Consider the following 16,339-nt stretch of genomic DNA (forward strand, 5'->3'; position numbering starts at 1 on the left):
CCCGAACTGAGGCAACCAGAGGACACGTGGCCTGACGCCTCAGAGGCTTCAATGAGTTCACATCTTCTGTCTCTGATGAGTCCATGCCCCTCTCCTGTGTCAGATTCCCTCTCCAATCAAACACCAGCCTTCCCAACAGTGCCAACAGGCGGACCCCTCCCCATCTCCATCCCCTGCCCAAGGCCTCTCAGCACAAAGCTTTCCCTCCTGTAGCGTAAAGGCCTGACCACCAGCTTTCCTGACTGGAAAGTCCTATGCGTTAGAACACCTGGAAAATAGAAAACACACACACACAAATTTACTTTACTCATTATGATGGTTAGTTTTATGTGTCGACTTGGCTAGTCTATGGGGCCCAGTTGTTCGGTCAAATACCAGTTAGACGTTACTGTGAAGGTATTCTGTAGATGTGATTAACATCTCAATCAGCTGACTTTTAAGTAAGGGAGATTACCTAATACCATTAGTTGAAGACCTTATGAGTAAAAACTTAGGCTTCCCAAAAAGAAAGAATTCTGCCTCAAGACACAGTTTCAGTTTCTTGTCTGAGTTTCCAGCCAGCTGGCCTGCACTATGGAGTCTGGATTTGCTAGCCCCCACAACTGTATGAGCCAATTCCTTAAAATAAGCCTCTCTTTCTCTCTCCAAATATACATATATATATATATACATACACACACACACACACACATACACACACATACATATCTTTTATATATTCTATTGGTTGTTTCTTTGGATAATTTCACCTGCCAAAGAGAACTGCTAGTCTTATTTTTCCATCCTTTCATTTTCTACATATTTATGGTATATAAGTAATTTTATACATATATATGTAATTATACACAGACAGACACAGACAGACATATACACATGGAAGTGATCAACTCATCCTATTCGTCTCCATTAACATGAAGATTCTCACATCCTGAAAAAACCCCTCAGGTCCAAGACAAACTGGGATGGTGGGCCAGCTTAATCACACACACATGACACACATCTTTTTTCTTTTTAAATAAAATTGTAATCATTCTGTACGTACTATTATGTAACCTAATCTCTTCACTTACAAATATACTGTGGCTATCTTCCAAAGTCAAAAACATTCTTTTGTGACATGTTTAATGGCTGCACCATATTTCATTTTCTGGTTCTATCTTTTCATTTCAGCAATTCCTCATTAGTGGATGTCTAGATCTCCAGTTATATTACTTTAAATTATCTTTGGTTCTAAAAATGAGAGGGGTTTCCCTGGTGGTCTAGTGGTTAAGAATCTGTCTGCCAATGCAGGGGACACGGGTTTGATCCCTGGTCTGGGAAGATCCCACATGCCATGGAGCAACTAAGCCCGTGAGCTGCAACTACTGAGCTTGAGCACTCTAGAGCCTGTGCTCCACATGAGAAATCACCGCAATGAGAAGTCTACACACTGCAATGAAGAGTAGCCCCCACTCGTCACAACTACAGAAAGCCTGGCAGCAACAAAGACCCAGAGAAGCAAAAAATAAATAAATCTTTAAAAAAAAAAAAAAGTGCGCATGAGAGAGGTTGGAACTGTAGGGGGGTAAAAATACATACATATATATATATATGTTTGTGTGTGTGTATATATATATACACACACATACACACAGATAAAGTGCAGACTGCAGCCCCCAAGGATGGCCAGGTTCCACTTTAATAAAACATTTACCACTCTCAGTCTTGGACACCACGGCTGGTACAGTGAAATGATGCAGAAAAAGATGGGAGTACTCTCTCTCCACCTGCCTGTAACACATGCACAGTGATGCATTAATACTTCAAAAGATATTAAATCCTTACCTTTTAAACTCATTCACAATTGAAGTGTGAACATCCATGGCAACTTTGCTGTCCAACTGTATTTTTAGTTCCTGGCACTCCGTACGTAAAACTGCTAATTGCTCCTTACTTTCAGTTAGCTCCTTCTCTTGGCTCTGTGTTTTAGTCTCTAGAAGCACTAGCTGTTTAGTCAGTTTAGAAACTGAAACACAAAAGAGATGGATAAAAGACTTGGTACAAAAGACTTAATAAAGCATGATTACAGATTACTAATACTAGTGAGAGCTTAAAAAAACGGATCTTTAAAAAATCCATTGGAGACTTAGAAATTAATATCAAGTCTTTGTTCATAGAAATTATGGTCCCTATATTAAGTAATCACTAAATATACACTTTCTTACTGGAGATCAATATATTGATATTATTGTTAAATACAGAATACTTAACAGGACATGATTCCAGGCTTCAAGGCCCTTACCTTTCAAAGACTGAAGCCTTAAGTCACACACAGATGTGCAAAGATACATCATGATGTTGACTCTAAAACTGCAAGATTTTTAAGGATATTTTTAGTATGACCCAACTAAGGACAGATTTGTTTTTCTTCCCTTTCCTCATTGATTTTTTTGTTTACTGTCCTATATTTAAAGTAAATCATAAATATTTTCATCCTAAGTGACATGGAAGCATATAATATTAAGATGTGTCCTGGGCATCTGACGCCACTACTTAGAGAAGTAGAACTTAGTCCCCTGGGACAGGGTGGGACACATGGGGAGAGGAGGAAAGGATCTGAGGGAGATTTAATCTAAGCAGCACCTGCGACACTGCAGGAAGGCTGAGAGCACAGAGACACTGCTGAGAGAGCCAGTGGTTCCTACTTATCTACTCGTTCAACAAATTCTGGGGGATACATCCATAGGTTCTTTCAAATATCCATCTCACATGACTTTTCCTGCTTATGTTGCACACTGTTCCCCCCAAACCCAGTTCTGCTGACACTAAAGTTGTTATCTATAACTGATTTACAAAAGACAGAATAATTACAGACTCCTGAGAAAGCGGTTGCTGCATCATGGGTGATGACTGGATATGCTGTAACAGCTGCATTTCAGTAAAAAAGAATATATTCTAAAAAACATGACCTCCCACCATTTTCAAGTGGGGGAGGGGGGATGCCACTGTCAAATGACACAATGGCAGTGTCACAGCATCACCGTGGCCTGCGTGCAGGAAAGACGGCTCACCTTCCTGGCGGCGCTCCTGGTGGGTGTCCTTGGCTTTTCTTTGCTGAATCTCCAACTGCTCTATCAACAACTTGTTTTCTTCTAAAACCAGTTCGGCTTGAGTCTGAAGCTGCTGCCTACAATTGATTTACAAAATTAAATACTGCCATTCAGGTGCAGAATGCCCGTGGAGACACTCTTGAGTCTAAAAGAAAGCAACTGCTAGGCTGCAGGCAATGAATATCTGGACATATTATAGTACTAAACATGTTATTAACACAGCCAGTTTTTAATTTCCATCAAATTGGGGAGAAAGACAGACAGAAGCTTGATATTAAACTGCTTTGGTAACTTCTTGTTTTGTTTTAAAAACAATTGCATTTATTTATCTTCGGTTGTGCTGGGTCTTCGTTGCTGCGCAGTTGCAGTAAGAGGAGTGCAGGGGCAGGGAGCAGCCGCCAAGGGGGGCAGACCAGGGCACGACAGGGAGGGGGTTTGGAGGTGGCACGAGCTCTGCCTACAGAGTGCCCCGAAGCCCTGGGAGCCCTCCCCACACTCTCGCAGGAAGACAGTGAACTCAGAGTATGGGGTGGGGGCTGGCCGGGGGCTTCAGCAGGCCCTGCTCAGACCTAACAGCGCCCACTCACCTCCACCCTGTGGCACAGGCCACCACCCTAGAGCAGGATGCAAACTTCAAACTCTTATGAACAGGACTGGGGAACACGGTGGGCATGCGGATTTCAAAGTGGAGCCTGCCTTTATTTATTTATTTACATTTCAAGAAGCAAACAGGTCTGACTTGAAGCCATATAGAAGGCTGGAGAAAGAATCTGAGGGTCTGAGTTCTTGTGAGACTCCTGGAAGCAGCCCAACAGACCTGCTTTCCAGGGCACTATTCAAGGAGGGTTCGAGGGGAGACACCCTAGGAGCCTGAAACCCTGACAGAAAAAATCCAAGTTCACCAGCGGCAGTCACAATACACCAGGCAGGGTCCAGCAGGCGTCCAGCCAGTCCCAGCTGACACAGCAGTGCCCATACAAAGAGGGAGAACCCACCTAAAGGTAAGAATGCTGTGGACTGGATTCCAAATTTCTAGTCATCACATATAGAAAATATTTAATTTTTTCAGGGATGTTAAGACATTAAAAAAAAAAAAAAAGCTAAATATAACATACCTACCCAAGGCAAAAAAGATCTATCTGAATAGTTTCTGCTTGCTTGGTCCTGCTTGGGTATTGCCTTTAGATGTTTGAAGACATTTACTTTCTCAGACGTGCTGACAAAACATTTGTTGCTGAGCTCGATGAATAGGACCTGGCCCTGCCCTGAGATGCTCACGAAGGAGAAGAAGGACACACACAGCGAGGCACAGTGCGGCAGGGCCCAGGACAGAGCGTGCATTTAGGGAGAGCGCCTTCAGGGAGAGCTACCTTTCAGCACCATTTGAGCGCAGAAGGGGGCGTTCTGGTGCGGGGAGCGGAGAACGTCAGCAACAGGACAGCAGCTGTCAGGTATGGAAGGCACAGGGCAGGTGGGGTCTGGGAGTGCAAGGCCCCACCCTAGACTGTCTGTCCTAAAGCCCTGCAAGCCATCAGAGAGGTCTAAGAAAGGACTTGACTCGGCAGTCTGGGTTCAGGAAAAGTACCCTAGAAAAATACCACCTTCATGGTCCAGTGGCTAAGACTCCGTGCTCCCAAAGTAGGGGGTGCGGGTTCAATCCCTGGTTAGGGAACTAGATCCCGCATGCCATAACCACAGTTCCCATGCCACAACTTAAAGACCCCACATGGCTCAATGAAGACTGAAGATCTCATGTCCTCCAACTGACAACTGGTGCAGCAGAATTTAAAAAAATTAAAAAAACACAACCTCAGAGGATAAAAACGCGGACAGCCAACATTTTTCAGGTTTAACCTACTTAGAATTTTGAAAGTAACCTTTAAAATACAAGTTTAGAATAATTTTCTAGATTTTCAGCTGTACCTTATTAATTTCTGAGAAATTAAATGTTTTAGTTAAAATATGTAAGTTAAAATTTACATATAGATTTGACAACTTAATAAACTTTACTCCTATCATCGTTTCTTCTAATTAGCAAAATACCAGAGATACCACCACGTGCCATTCTTCACTGGTGACAGGACTACTCTTATTCAGCTCTTGATGCAGTTTCTCGTTTTCTTTCACCACTTCTTGGACTCGAATTCTAAACATTCTCATTTCCTCCTGAAACAAAATTTAAATAAACTGTAACACACACACAGGTACTTCTTAGCTCCAATGCTACTGCTCTAGCTAAAATCAAATGTTAATATAACTTATAAGCAAAGTCTCAGGGTACCAGCGGCCTTAGACTCTGTACCAGCACCTACTCAGTCTAGCGAGAAAACCCAACAGACAGCTACCATGCTGAGGACACAGACCAAAGCACCTCAGGTTTTAAATACTCAATCCTCAATTCTGATAAACCTTTTCTGTACTGCCAAATATGTGAAAAGATAAAAAGGGGATAAAAAGGCAACAGATGTCTATAAATATTATAATTTTTTCTTTGTTTAAAGACTGTAGGATAAATTGGAGCTTTTTAGGTAAAAATAAGAACTGTTCATCCTAACTAAAGTCCATTTTGGTGTGGAAGGCCTTAGTTAGCGTGGGGGGCAGGAGTCACCTAATTTTGTTCCTTGACAATGACGAGAGAGCCTCCCTTCCATAAAGCCAGCGGTCAGTCCCGCTTCCCCGCTCACTGGCTGCCACTTCACGACTGCGGCTCGGTCTGTTTGTGGCCCTCGTGCTGGCTGGCCTCCATCCAGGCTTTGCTTGGCTAGCCTTGGCCAGCTTCGGTATCTTGGGCTGTCTTCTGGTGAGAATCTTAGGTGTCAGTACTTATCCTGGGACGCTTTTAAGTATTCGTCTCTCAGCGAGCAGACATTTATGCTTACAAAAAGCAATAATGCCAAGCAACTTTTCTCTCTGCCCAGATGCACTCCCCACTTACTGCCAGTCCACTGGCCAAAGTACAGCCGGCAGGCCAGGTGCCTATGCCGTCAATAAAGTTTTACTGGAACACAGTCATGCCCGTTTGTTCACACCTGGTCTGTGGCTACTTCATGCTACAGCAGCAGGGCTGAGTGGCTGCAAACAGAAACTCCAAGGGCCCCCAAGGCCTAGAACTGTCACTAAGCAGATGTTTGCAGAAAATATCCCCTGAACCCTGTTTTAGAAGGAGCACTAAATAAGTACTTTTATTATGTGGATTGATATTTAACCAATTAGCATAAGATCAATTCACCCTCTTAAAAAATTAAGTGTCCAATAGAAAATCTAGGAGGAAAGGCTCAAAAACCGCATTACATGAGCCATGTAAACAGGATAGCGGAACAAAAACAGGCTGGGTGATGCTTTTTTTTAAAAAAAAAAGGCTTTTTTTTGAGTTTTTAAAAAGATTTTGTTTAAACTTTAAAAAAATTTTAAAGTTTTTACTTTTATTTACTTTTTTGGCCAAGGTGCACAGCATGTGGGATCTTCCCATGAGACCAGGAATGGACACCATGCCTCCTACAGAGGAAGCGGGTCCAGAAGGGAATTCGCGGGGCTAGGTGACTCTTAACAGACCCTTCCAGCCAAGGAGCCCAGCAGAACCACCTCTTTCCTCCCTGGATCCCTTCACTTGGGCCACTGAGACAGGGAACAGAGGTGACGCGGCAGAGCAAGGCACAGGACGCATCTACAACACCGGCACAGCCTGGTTTCCTTACACTTAGATGAGCTCGGCTCCGGCAGCCATTCCCGTGAAAGAGAGGGAGCAAGGCAGAAAGGAGTAAAAACCTCACTTCCCCACTGCTATCAGCAGCTCGGTAACTGGACTTCCTGGGGTCGGCTCTTCATGAAATGAAGGAACATTAAGTTTGCCTGAAAGATCCCTGGTCTCCTACCTTCCCCGTCTGCCCAAACGTCCCTTTTACCAGTGCTGTTGGCAGCTGCACGGGACCAGGGAAGGAGCGCCTCCCACGGCTGCCTTCTCTGCCCCCCAGCATCCCGGTCCACGCTGGGCTGCCTGTCTGGGAGGCTCCCGTCCCTGCAGGCCCTCCCATCAACCCCGACCCAGCCCTCCCGCTCGGCCTGCCACTCCTCCTGCCTCCCCTCTTCCGTCCCTCCCTCTTCCTCTCCCACCCCCACTCTGCTCCACTCCCTCCTCTTCCTTTCCTTCCTGTAACAAACACTTGAGTACCTGCCAGGAAGTGGGTATACCTATCTTCAAAATTTGAATTGGGCTTCTCTTTTACAAACCTTGTCCTTCTAAGATGTTTGCCAACCTACCTGAAGGCTGGCAAGGAGCTCGTCCTTCTCTTTCATCCTGTCTTCGTAGGCCAGCAACAAGGGGGACAGGTATTTTATATCCACCTGAACATAATCAAATAAAGAAGGTTAATACCTTTCTTACAACTCAACACAACCGGCACATCTTTAAAAAGGAAAGAAAATTGGTTCGGTATAATTCAGAACGACTTGTAACAGCTTATTCAAACACAGTCCAGAAAATATGGGCCTGAAATTAAATAACTTTCACTTACCAACCAGGGTGGTGTAGGGCCCTTTGATGGGAGGCCTTCAATATTTAAACTCTAAGAATAAAACACAGAGTGAAGACAAATTAAATTACTGAAGCCTATGCGCTCTGGAGCCTGTGCCATCCAACTACTGAGCCCGTGCCAACAACTCCAGTCCACGCTGTAACCAAAGATCCTACACGCCGCAATCAACACCCAACACAGCCAAATAAATAAATAATAAAAAAGAAAGCACGGTGATCATGAGGCTCATCCATTCTCTTCATTCTCCCCATGACCACAGTGCAGCCTGCCGTCTGATGTCTGTAAATAGCTGTATTGTGTGTCCTGTTTGGTTTTCTAGTTGTTTACAGTGAGAGGGCAAACCTGGTATGAGTAATTCCATCGGGGCTGGAAGCAATGGCCCTGATGGAATAACTCCTTATTCAACAAAAACTTTCTTATGTGTTTATCATCTCGTGATTCATTCAGCAAACACTGCAAGTTCACTAAGTCATTATGGACATTACCGCACAATCGTCGTTTTTAAGGATTTTATGGTTCAACTCAGAAACAGGTCTTCTCACAGGGTTAACATCACACACAAACGCAGTACGGGTAGAAGGTGCCGTAAGAGGGACACAAACGGAAGTCTGCGTGGTCGGAGAGACAGATCAGCCCCGGCTGGAGGGATCGGGGAGCCTGTCACAGAGAGCCTGGCGGCTGCAGAGGACAGCACTGTGCACGCTTGGCGGGGGCAGTGGCCAGCGGCCAGTCACTGGGCCTGCCTGCTCACAGCCTTTTGAAAGGGAACAGGCTCACAGGACTCCAGGAGCTTCCATATTTTTGTTTAAAAAAGGTTAACGTTATGTTAAGTGAAAGAAGTTAGTCACAAAGACCACCTATTGAACGATTCCATTTATTTTTTTTTCCTATACATGTTTTCCTGTATTTATTTATTTACTTTTGGCCACACCATACAGCATGCAGGATCTTACTTCCCCAACCAGGGATCTAACCCATGCCCCCCATGCAATGGGAGTGCTAAGTCAACCACTGGATCACCGGGGAAGTCCCTGTAAGATTCTGTTTATATAAAGTATTCAGAACAGGCAAATCCACAGAGACAGAAGGTAGATGAGTGGTTGCCAGGGCCAATGTGGGAGGTGGGAAGAAACAGGGAGGGCCTGCTAACAGGTGTGAGATTTCTTGTTATGAAGAAAACATTCCAAAATTGTGGTAAAGGTTGAACCGTTCTGTGAATACACTAAAAAAGGTCACTGAACTGTACACTTAAAATGGGTGAATTCTATCTCAAAGCCATTATTTAAAACATTTAAATCTAAGTCTTACTTCAAACAGAAAGGAAACAACCCATAAAGGTGCCCTCAACTCCCAGGAGCCACATGAGAACTCTCTGCATACCTGGCTCGCCCCTCACCACCGATCCCCAGGGGGCTGGACAGCTGTACACTCCGAAGACCCCACCCCACCACCAGCCCCCACATGTCCTTCACACACACGAGACTCCAGGGAGCAAGTGGCTCCTCCTGCCATTCCCCACAGCATCTGCATGCTGAGTGAGTGTCAAATTCTGCAATCCTTCTAAGGTAAAACCTAGTCTTTCTTCTCTAATTACATACCCATCACCTTACATATTTACCATTTATTGCTGGGGGGTGGGGAAGAGAAAACACAACTTTACTCTCTTAGCAAGCTTCAATTATAAAATACAGTAATCTTAATTATAGTCACCGTGTTATATTGGGTTGGCCAAAAACTGTGTTCTGGTTTCTCTGTAGGATGTTAAAAAAAACTTGAATGCTTTCTAGCCAACCCTATATATATATATCTTAGATTCTCAGACCCTATCCCTCGTGTAACTGAAGGCTTGTGCCCTTCCACTTGCCTCTCCCTATTTCCCCCAGCCCTCAGCTCATGGCATTCACCACCCTGCTCTCACTTTCCATGAGTTCAACTTCTTTTTTTTAATTCCACATATAAGTGACACCAAGCACTTTATCCATCTTTATCTGGCTTATTTCTCTGAGTATAATACCCTCCATGTTCATCCATACTGTTGCAAGTGACAGAACTGCCTTGTTCTTTAAGGTTGAATAACATACACATGCATATGTGTATGTATCAAGTCTGTGTGCGTGGCTCAGTTGCGTCTGACTCTTTGTGACCCCACGGACTCTGTAGCCCACCAGGCTCCTCTGTCCATGGAATTTTCCAGGCAAGAATATTAGAGTGGGCTGCCATTTCCTTCTCCAGGGGATCTTCCCAACCCTGGGATTGAACCCGCATTCTCTTGTGTCTCCTGCGTTGGCAGGCAGATTCTTTACCACTGAGCTACCTGGGAAATACTTGTGTGTGTGTGTGTGTGTGTGTGTAAACATGTGACATGTATCACATTTTCTTTCTCCATTCATCCTGACGTTGCTTTCAGACCTTGGCTGTCAATAAATAATGCTGCAATGAACATGGGAGTATAGCTCTCTCTTCAAGATTTTGATTTTCTTTCCTTTAGATATACACCCAGAAGCGGGATTTCTGAGTGGTATGATAGTTCTGTTATTTCTTTGGGAACCTCCATTCTGTTTTCTACAGTAGCTGCAATCCCTCCAGTACTGAACCAAGGATCCTTTCTCTCTACACCTTCCTCACTTATTTACATTTCATTAAGATCAGTTTCTGAAGATTTATCTTGTTCTCTTCTTTAGAACATATTCCTTTTTTTATTCATCTTCCTTTACTCTCTATGTTGGTTTCTGTGCATTAGAAATAACAGCCAGCTCTCTCATCTTGACAGAGGGTCTTGTATAGGTATTGAGCCTCATCAATCAGCCTAGCCCATGTTCTTGGTAGCCTCTCAAACCTCTGTGATTGTCCAAGCTGCTGTCTTTATTTTTAAGTGGTTCCCAGTAGTTGGGGATGTACCAAATCCTATCAGCTTCCCAAAGGGGAGGACTGCAGTCAGTATTCAGATCTACGCTGATTAGAAGCCAGAAATTCAGGCAGCATCTGGGAAAGTATGCAGTTAAACCCATTCCAGAGAAAAAGTGGGAGAAGGGTGTTTTTGTCTGCTCTCTCTACACTAAGTCCAACTATATAGTTACAGGGGATGCTCTTATGCTTATCATGAATGTAAGTTCCATTGACTGTGAGAGCTAGCTCATTTGGGAGGCTGTGAACACTTGTCTGCTTTCTTTTCAAAGTCTGTGCACTAACAAACAACAGCTATAACCCTGAGGAGCCGGCTGGGAACGGAGCAGACAAGGACTTTTACTCCTTTACTTTACGTATGTTTATACTGTCCTAATTTTTCACTAAGAGCTTTCATTGCTTTAGTTTTGAGAAAAGGAGAGATAGACGGAGAAAATAGAAAGGTGCCCAGGAAGACTGTACTTTGGATGTATCTTATACCAAATTATAATAAACTCTTTGGAACTGGAAATCAATTCAAGGCTAACATACCAGTAACACTGATTTTTCTTAATAGGAAACATTACCTCTTTCTTGGATAAATGCCTGAATTTTGTTTGATATCTACTCAGCTCTACATTCAAACGATGAACAGTCATTTTCAATCCATCATTTTCATCCACCAGTTCTTGAGCTTGTTTTCTTAGATAATGTAATTCAGGTGCAGCAACTACTGAAAAAAATAAATTTAATATTATACCATAAGAACTTAAATCATATTCATCATGATTTTATATAAATTGTCAATTGTCTGTCCTTCTTTCCCTTTAGGCTCACAAAGGCAGCAAATGACAGTTATATAGATATAAATGAATAAAAGTTAATAAGTTTTTTTAACAATGAATAGTCAACAATATTTTAGAAGTTTGTGAAAGTTGATCTATATATACGATAAAGGTAAAATTAAAATTTTAGATTGGAAAAAATGTCATTGTTTCAGATGATATACAAACATGTGCTCTGAAAATTATACAGTATAAATGGAGAATTTACTAGAACTAATAACCTTCCCACACAATAGTAATGCTCTACTAGAAAACATAATAAAAAACAGATCCCACAAAGTAATAGCACAAATAATATCAAGTATCTAGAAATGTGCCTAAGACAAGAAATATACAGGGTCTGTATAGGGAAAACCACATTATCTTTCTTAAAGCCATAATAATAGACTTAAATAAACAGAGAAAACATTACTGAATACTTGTATGACCTTAGCATTATTGTTATTAATTTTGGCCATATCACACAGCATGTGGGATCCTAGTTCCTGACCAGGGATCAAACCTGCACTCCTCAGAGTGGAATCGTGGATTCTTAACCACTGGAAACCAAAGGCATAGATCATAACAGAAAAATATCCTTTACACATAGCTGAATTATTAACAAACTGAGAAACAAAATCAAACATATGTGACATAGGGCTAAAATTCTTAATATATAAAGAGCTCCTACAAATCAACAAAAAAGATCAAAGCATCTCAATCCAAAGTGGGAATATTTATGAAAGAGAAAGAAAATGACCTGCAAAGATAATGAAACAAATATTCAACTTCATTAATAACAAATAGAAATTAAATTAAAACGGGATTCTTTTTTTTTTTTTAACCAATCAAATTAGCAAGGATATATAATCTTCAACATTGGTAAGTATGTGGTGAAAGAGACTTTTATATGGTGCTCATGGGGATAAAAACTGATACAAAACATATGTAAAGTATTATGCTAAGAGCCAAAAGAAGTAACTAGAATTTTTTCAGCATAATAAAAATGATACAACAGATGAAATCAAATTTCAACAAGTATAAGGATATTAATGAAAGACCATAAATATCAAAACAAAATATCAAGAACATTAATATCAACAAATATTATAACATAAGATGTTAACTTCCAAAATAAGTACAAAAATTTGAATTCCTGTTCCTTCCTGTAACAAAAGAACTAGATAGTTGTCCTCACCTTCCTGAGAGGATGTTTTCTCAACCTCTTTTGGCTTTCCATTTTCTTTTTTCATCCTTTCAAGTTTTAACTGTAGTTCTTTCATTGTTTTTTTTATTATGTTAAGTTCATGTGTAAGGGTTTGATTTGCATTGTTTAGATGCATATTTTCTTCTTTTAATTCCTCTAACTTTTCTTTGGTTATTTCTATACATCTTTGACGTGTTCTACCAGTTATATCTAAAAAGGGACAGGAAAAAAGTTTTAAAATACTAATTGATGTTAACAATTTTACATCAGAATTACAGGAGACTATTTCAAAAACCAAAGGAGCAACTTCATTATGTCAGTGCCTGCAAAAAAGACTGGCCTATACAGCAAAGACTGTGACCTGTTAAGACTACAGTGAGCAATAAGAAGAAGGATAACACAGCGGGAGACAGAAGCCAGTGGAGGCCTTTGCTTATCATAATATGCAGAGTGGAGGTTGTATCCTGCAGGCCACCAGGAGTCAGAAAGCCTTTCAGCAGAAGTATGGAAAGAAGGGGATCTACTCTCAGATGAATTGCCGAGGCCTGCAGTGAAGAAAGTGAACAGGAAGGAGGCCTAGCCCAGAGGCAGGTAGATCAGTCTGAAGGCTCCTAGAGTGGGGACGAAGAGGAAAGTGTTAGGGGAAGCAAACTGATTGAAACCGCCCGCCCTGGCCAGGCACCATAGTAACCATTTGCATGAGTTGTTTTATGACAGGAGATCCTGATAAGGAATACAGAACTAATAAGCCACCACCAGCCGGACGAGTTTGGGAAAGGTCAAAAGGAGACACCGCGTGTCTGTCCACTTCCCAGAATCCCTCTCACTAGCATCCATCTTGCTGAGCGATGCGTGCGCCACCAGGAAAGACTCTGAATTAGAATGATTGGCCAAAGACCACCTGGAAACTAATCCCATCACCATAAAACCCAAGACTGCGAGCCAGGCGGCAGAGCAGTGCTCCCGGGTTCCCTTACCCTCCTGCTCTCCACCCGGGTGCCCTTTCCCAATAAAATCTCTTGCTTTGTCAGCATGTGTCTCCTCGGACAATTCATTTCCAAGTGTTAGACAAGAGCCCAGTTTTGGGCCCTGGAAGGGGTCCCCCTTCCTGCAACAAAAGGACACGAGAGAATTTGGGGCAAAAATATGGCAGGGCTCAGCAGCTGATTGGGTGTGGGCAGTGAGGGCAGGGAAAGTCAAGAATGAGCAACAAGGTCTATAGTTTAGAAGATATGGAGCCAGACAAGAAACACAAGCCTGGCAGGGGGAGGGAAGCTCAGGTTAGGACACGGGTCCAAAGCTCTGAAGACAGCCTCAGCTGGAGAGGCGGAGGAGCCACCAGCATGTAGGTGTACTTGAAGGCACCAGGGTGAGAAAACCAGAGGCTACAAAGGAATTTAGGAAGGAGTAGAAAAATTGGAGGAAAGCAGAGAGTGATATTCCATAGGGAGATCAAAGGAAGTGAGAACTACGATGGGCTCCTGGCCTGGGCAGAGCTTCTGTGTGCAGATGGAGGGAGGGATACTGGAAGCTCCAGACAGCCTCCCCCGACCCCTGACACAGACATATCCAAGCCCTAGAACATGAAAGAAATGAGTAACTTCACAAGTACACCGAAAACAAGATGCAATCTACCAGGAATCCATGAAAGAAGACATTTGAGATTAGACTGAAGATGGAAGGAGAGGTCAGCTACGAGGGGGTGGGGGGCGCTTCCAGGGATGCGCCTTGCCCTGGCAGGTGGTGGGGACACAAAGTGGCCTAGAAAGGGCTGGCGAGTTATCTGTCTAGAGTGCCAGACAGAAGCAGCAGGGCTCAGGTCCCCCTGGGCCAAGCAGTACACATAAGCCCTGAGGACAGAGAGGCAGGCAGGCCCCAGGGCTGGAGAAACCTAGGAGGAAGAGGAGCTCCCAAACCCCCGGGTGACAAAACACCCTGTCTATCCCCGACAGTCACTGGAGACAGACCGTACATCTGACAGCCCACTGGCTTCCCCTTCTGAGCAGCCTACAGTAACCAGATATGGCATCCCCAGAGAGCCAAACAGGGACTCCCGAGGACCAGGCGAGCACATCACCAAGAGCCACGGGGACTAAGGGAAGCACCAAAACCAGAAAACAGAGGACGGAGTTGGCTGCAGCACAAGCTACAAGATTTGAGAATGAGTGTGGCTAAGATTCCAGAGAGATGCTTGTCAACACTTAATAGAAATCACGCAAATAAAGAGCTTCACTAACAACACAGATTCAAAGGATGGGCTGAGCCGCAGAAGACATACAGTGAAGAATGAACCTGTGGGCCAGATGTCAGAGCCCCAGCAACATCCCAGAACGCAGCACCCAAAACACCGAGACAGAAGTGGTGAAAACAAAGCCAATCCGACACGGAGGACAGACAAAAGCCTTGGTACTTGCCAGGACTGTCAGACTACTGATGCGAAGCATACAGGAAAGAATTTAAAAGTCCACTCTGGAAGCTCATGAGGCTCCCCAAACTGCGGACGGGAGAGCACGCCATGAAGCATCTCTAGGCCTCTCAGCTCCGCCTCGAGCCCCTGAGCAGAGCCCCCATTTTCCTACGCCCCCTCTACCAGTGCATGTGTTGCCTGAGTGCTGAGTCACTTCAGTTGTGTCCCATCTTTGGGACAGGCGAGCACATCGATAAGCACATTTGTCCCACCTATGGACTGTAGCCCACCAGGCTCCTCTGTGCACGGGATTCTCAAGGCTTACCCTACTGGCACCACTTGGGAAGCCTCGCCCTTCCAGGGTCTGTCCATGTATTCCCCCTCCACCAACCCCAGGCTTGAACACATCCCACGTGGACATACAGCCACCATCCAACGTTTGAATGTTTGGACTCTCTCTTTTTTTTTTGGGGGGGGGGGGTCACACCTCTTGGCATGTGGAAGCGTAGTTCCTTGATCAGAGATCGAACCCGTGCCCCCTGCATTGGAAGGCGGACTTTTAATTACTGGACCCACCAGGGAAGTCCCATGAACTCTCTCTTTTAAGGCAAACTTAAAACAAGTTCAACAAACTGCGATCTCTTTCCAGTTTCAAAAATGGGACAGAAGCAACAACCTTTACAGTAAAAAAAAAAAAAGTGATCTTTATTTTACATGAGACTGTACTGGGTGTTCTCTGAAATATAAGTTTTTCAATCACAGTGAAATTCAAAAGGCAAATACCTGGGCAGAGCGGAGGTTTTTCGCATAATGGTGGTTTTTCATCCTAGGGGAGAAAAAAAACCTGACAGTAATGAATTGAGTCTTAGCATCTTCTAAAAGTGGACCGGCACAGCACTAGGTCATCATGTATCAAATATTTAAGCACTTCCCCCGTCTTCATCTGGGCTCTTGTAGTTGCTAGTTTTAGCTTTAGAAACTTCAACATTCACTGCTTCTTTTAAAGGGAAGCCAAACCTTAACAGTCTTCCCCTCTTGGCAAGTTCTCTGAGCGGCAGGGCAACTCCTGCTCTCTTCCCACCTTTCTGTCCATGAGTTCTGCGTCTTTTAATTGAAATATAGGTGATTTATAATAATGTATTAGTTTCATTGTATAGTAAAGTGATTTGGTTACACATATATACTTTTCCAATTCTTTTCCATTATAGGTTATTACAAGATACTGAATATAATTCCCCATGCTATAGAGACCATCCACGTTGCTTATCTATTTTATACGTAGTAGTGTGTGTTAATTTCATACTCCTAATTTGTCCCTCCTGCCTTCCCCTCTGTGACTCTAAGTTTGTTTTCTGTATCTATGAGTCTACTTCTGTTTTGTAAATAAGATCATTTGT

General features: G+C 43.4%; 1 protein-coding gene across 5 annotated transcripts in view; it reads right to left on the reverse strand.

Annotated features, from left to right (window-relative positions):
* The window catches only part of CEP89 (centrosomal protein 89), a 70,012-nt gene that overhangs the window by 25,048 nt on the left and 28,625 nt on the right, over positions 1-16,339 (reverse strand). For 4 of the 5 annotated variants that reach the window (XM_061138947.1, XM_061138950.1, XM_061138951.1 and 1 more), the window contains 8 exons: positions 15,726-15,768; positions 12,527-12,745; positions 11,092-11,237; positions 7,601-7,651; positions 7,347-7,430; positions 5,148-5,255; positions 3,051-3,162; positions 1,825-2,005 (listed from right to left, as the gene is read on the reverse strand). In XM_061138947.1, the coding sequence (XP_060994930.1) occupies positions 1,825-2,005; positions 3,051-3,162; positions 5,148-5,255; positions 7,347-7,430; positions 7,601-7,651; positions 11,092-11,237; positions 12,527-12,745; positions 15,726-15,768 (944 nt within the window). The remainder of the gene's footprint in view (positions 1-1,824; positions 2,006-3,050; positions 3,163-5,147; positions 5,256-7,346; positions 7,431-7,600; positions 7,652-11,091; positions 11,238-12,526; positions 12,746-15,725; positions 15,769-16,339) is intronic. The other variant, XM_061138948.1, reaches the window with a different exon arrangement.

The sequence above is a fragment of the Dama dama genome, chromosome 4 (assembly GCF_033118175.1).
Source record: "Dama dama isolate Ldn47 chromosome 4, ASM3311817v1, whole genome shotgun sequence".
NCBI classification, from domain to species: domain Eukaryota; kingdom Metazoa; phylum Chordata; class Mammalia; order Artiodactyla; family Cervidae; genus Dama; species Dama dama.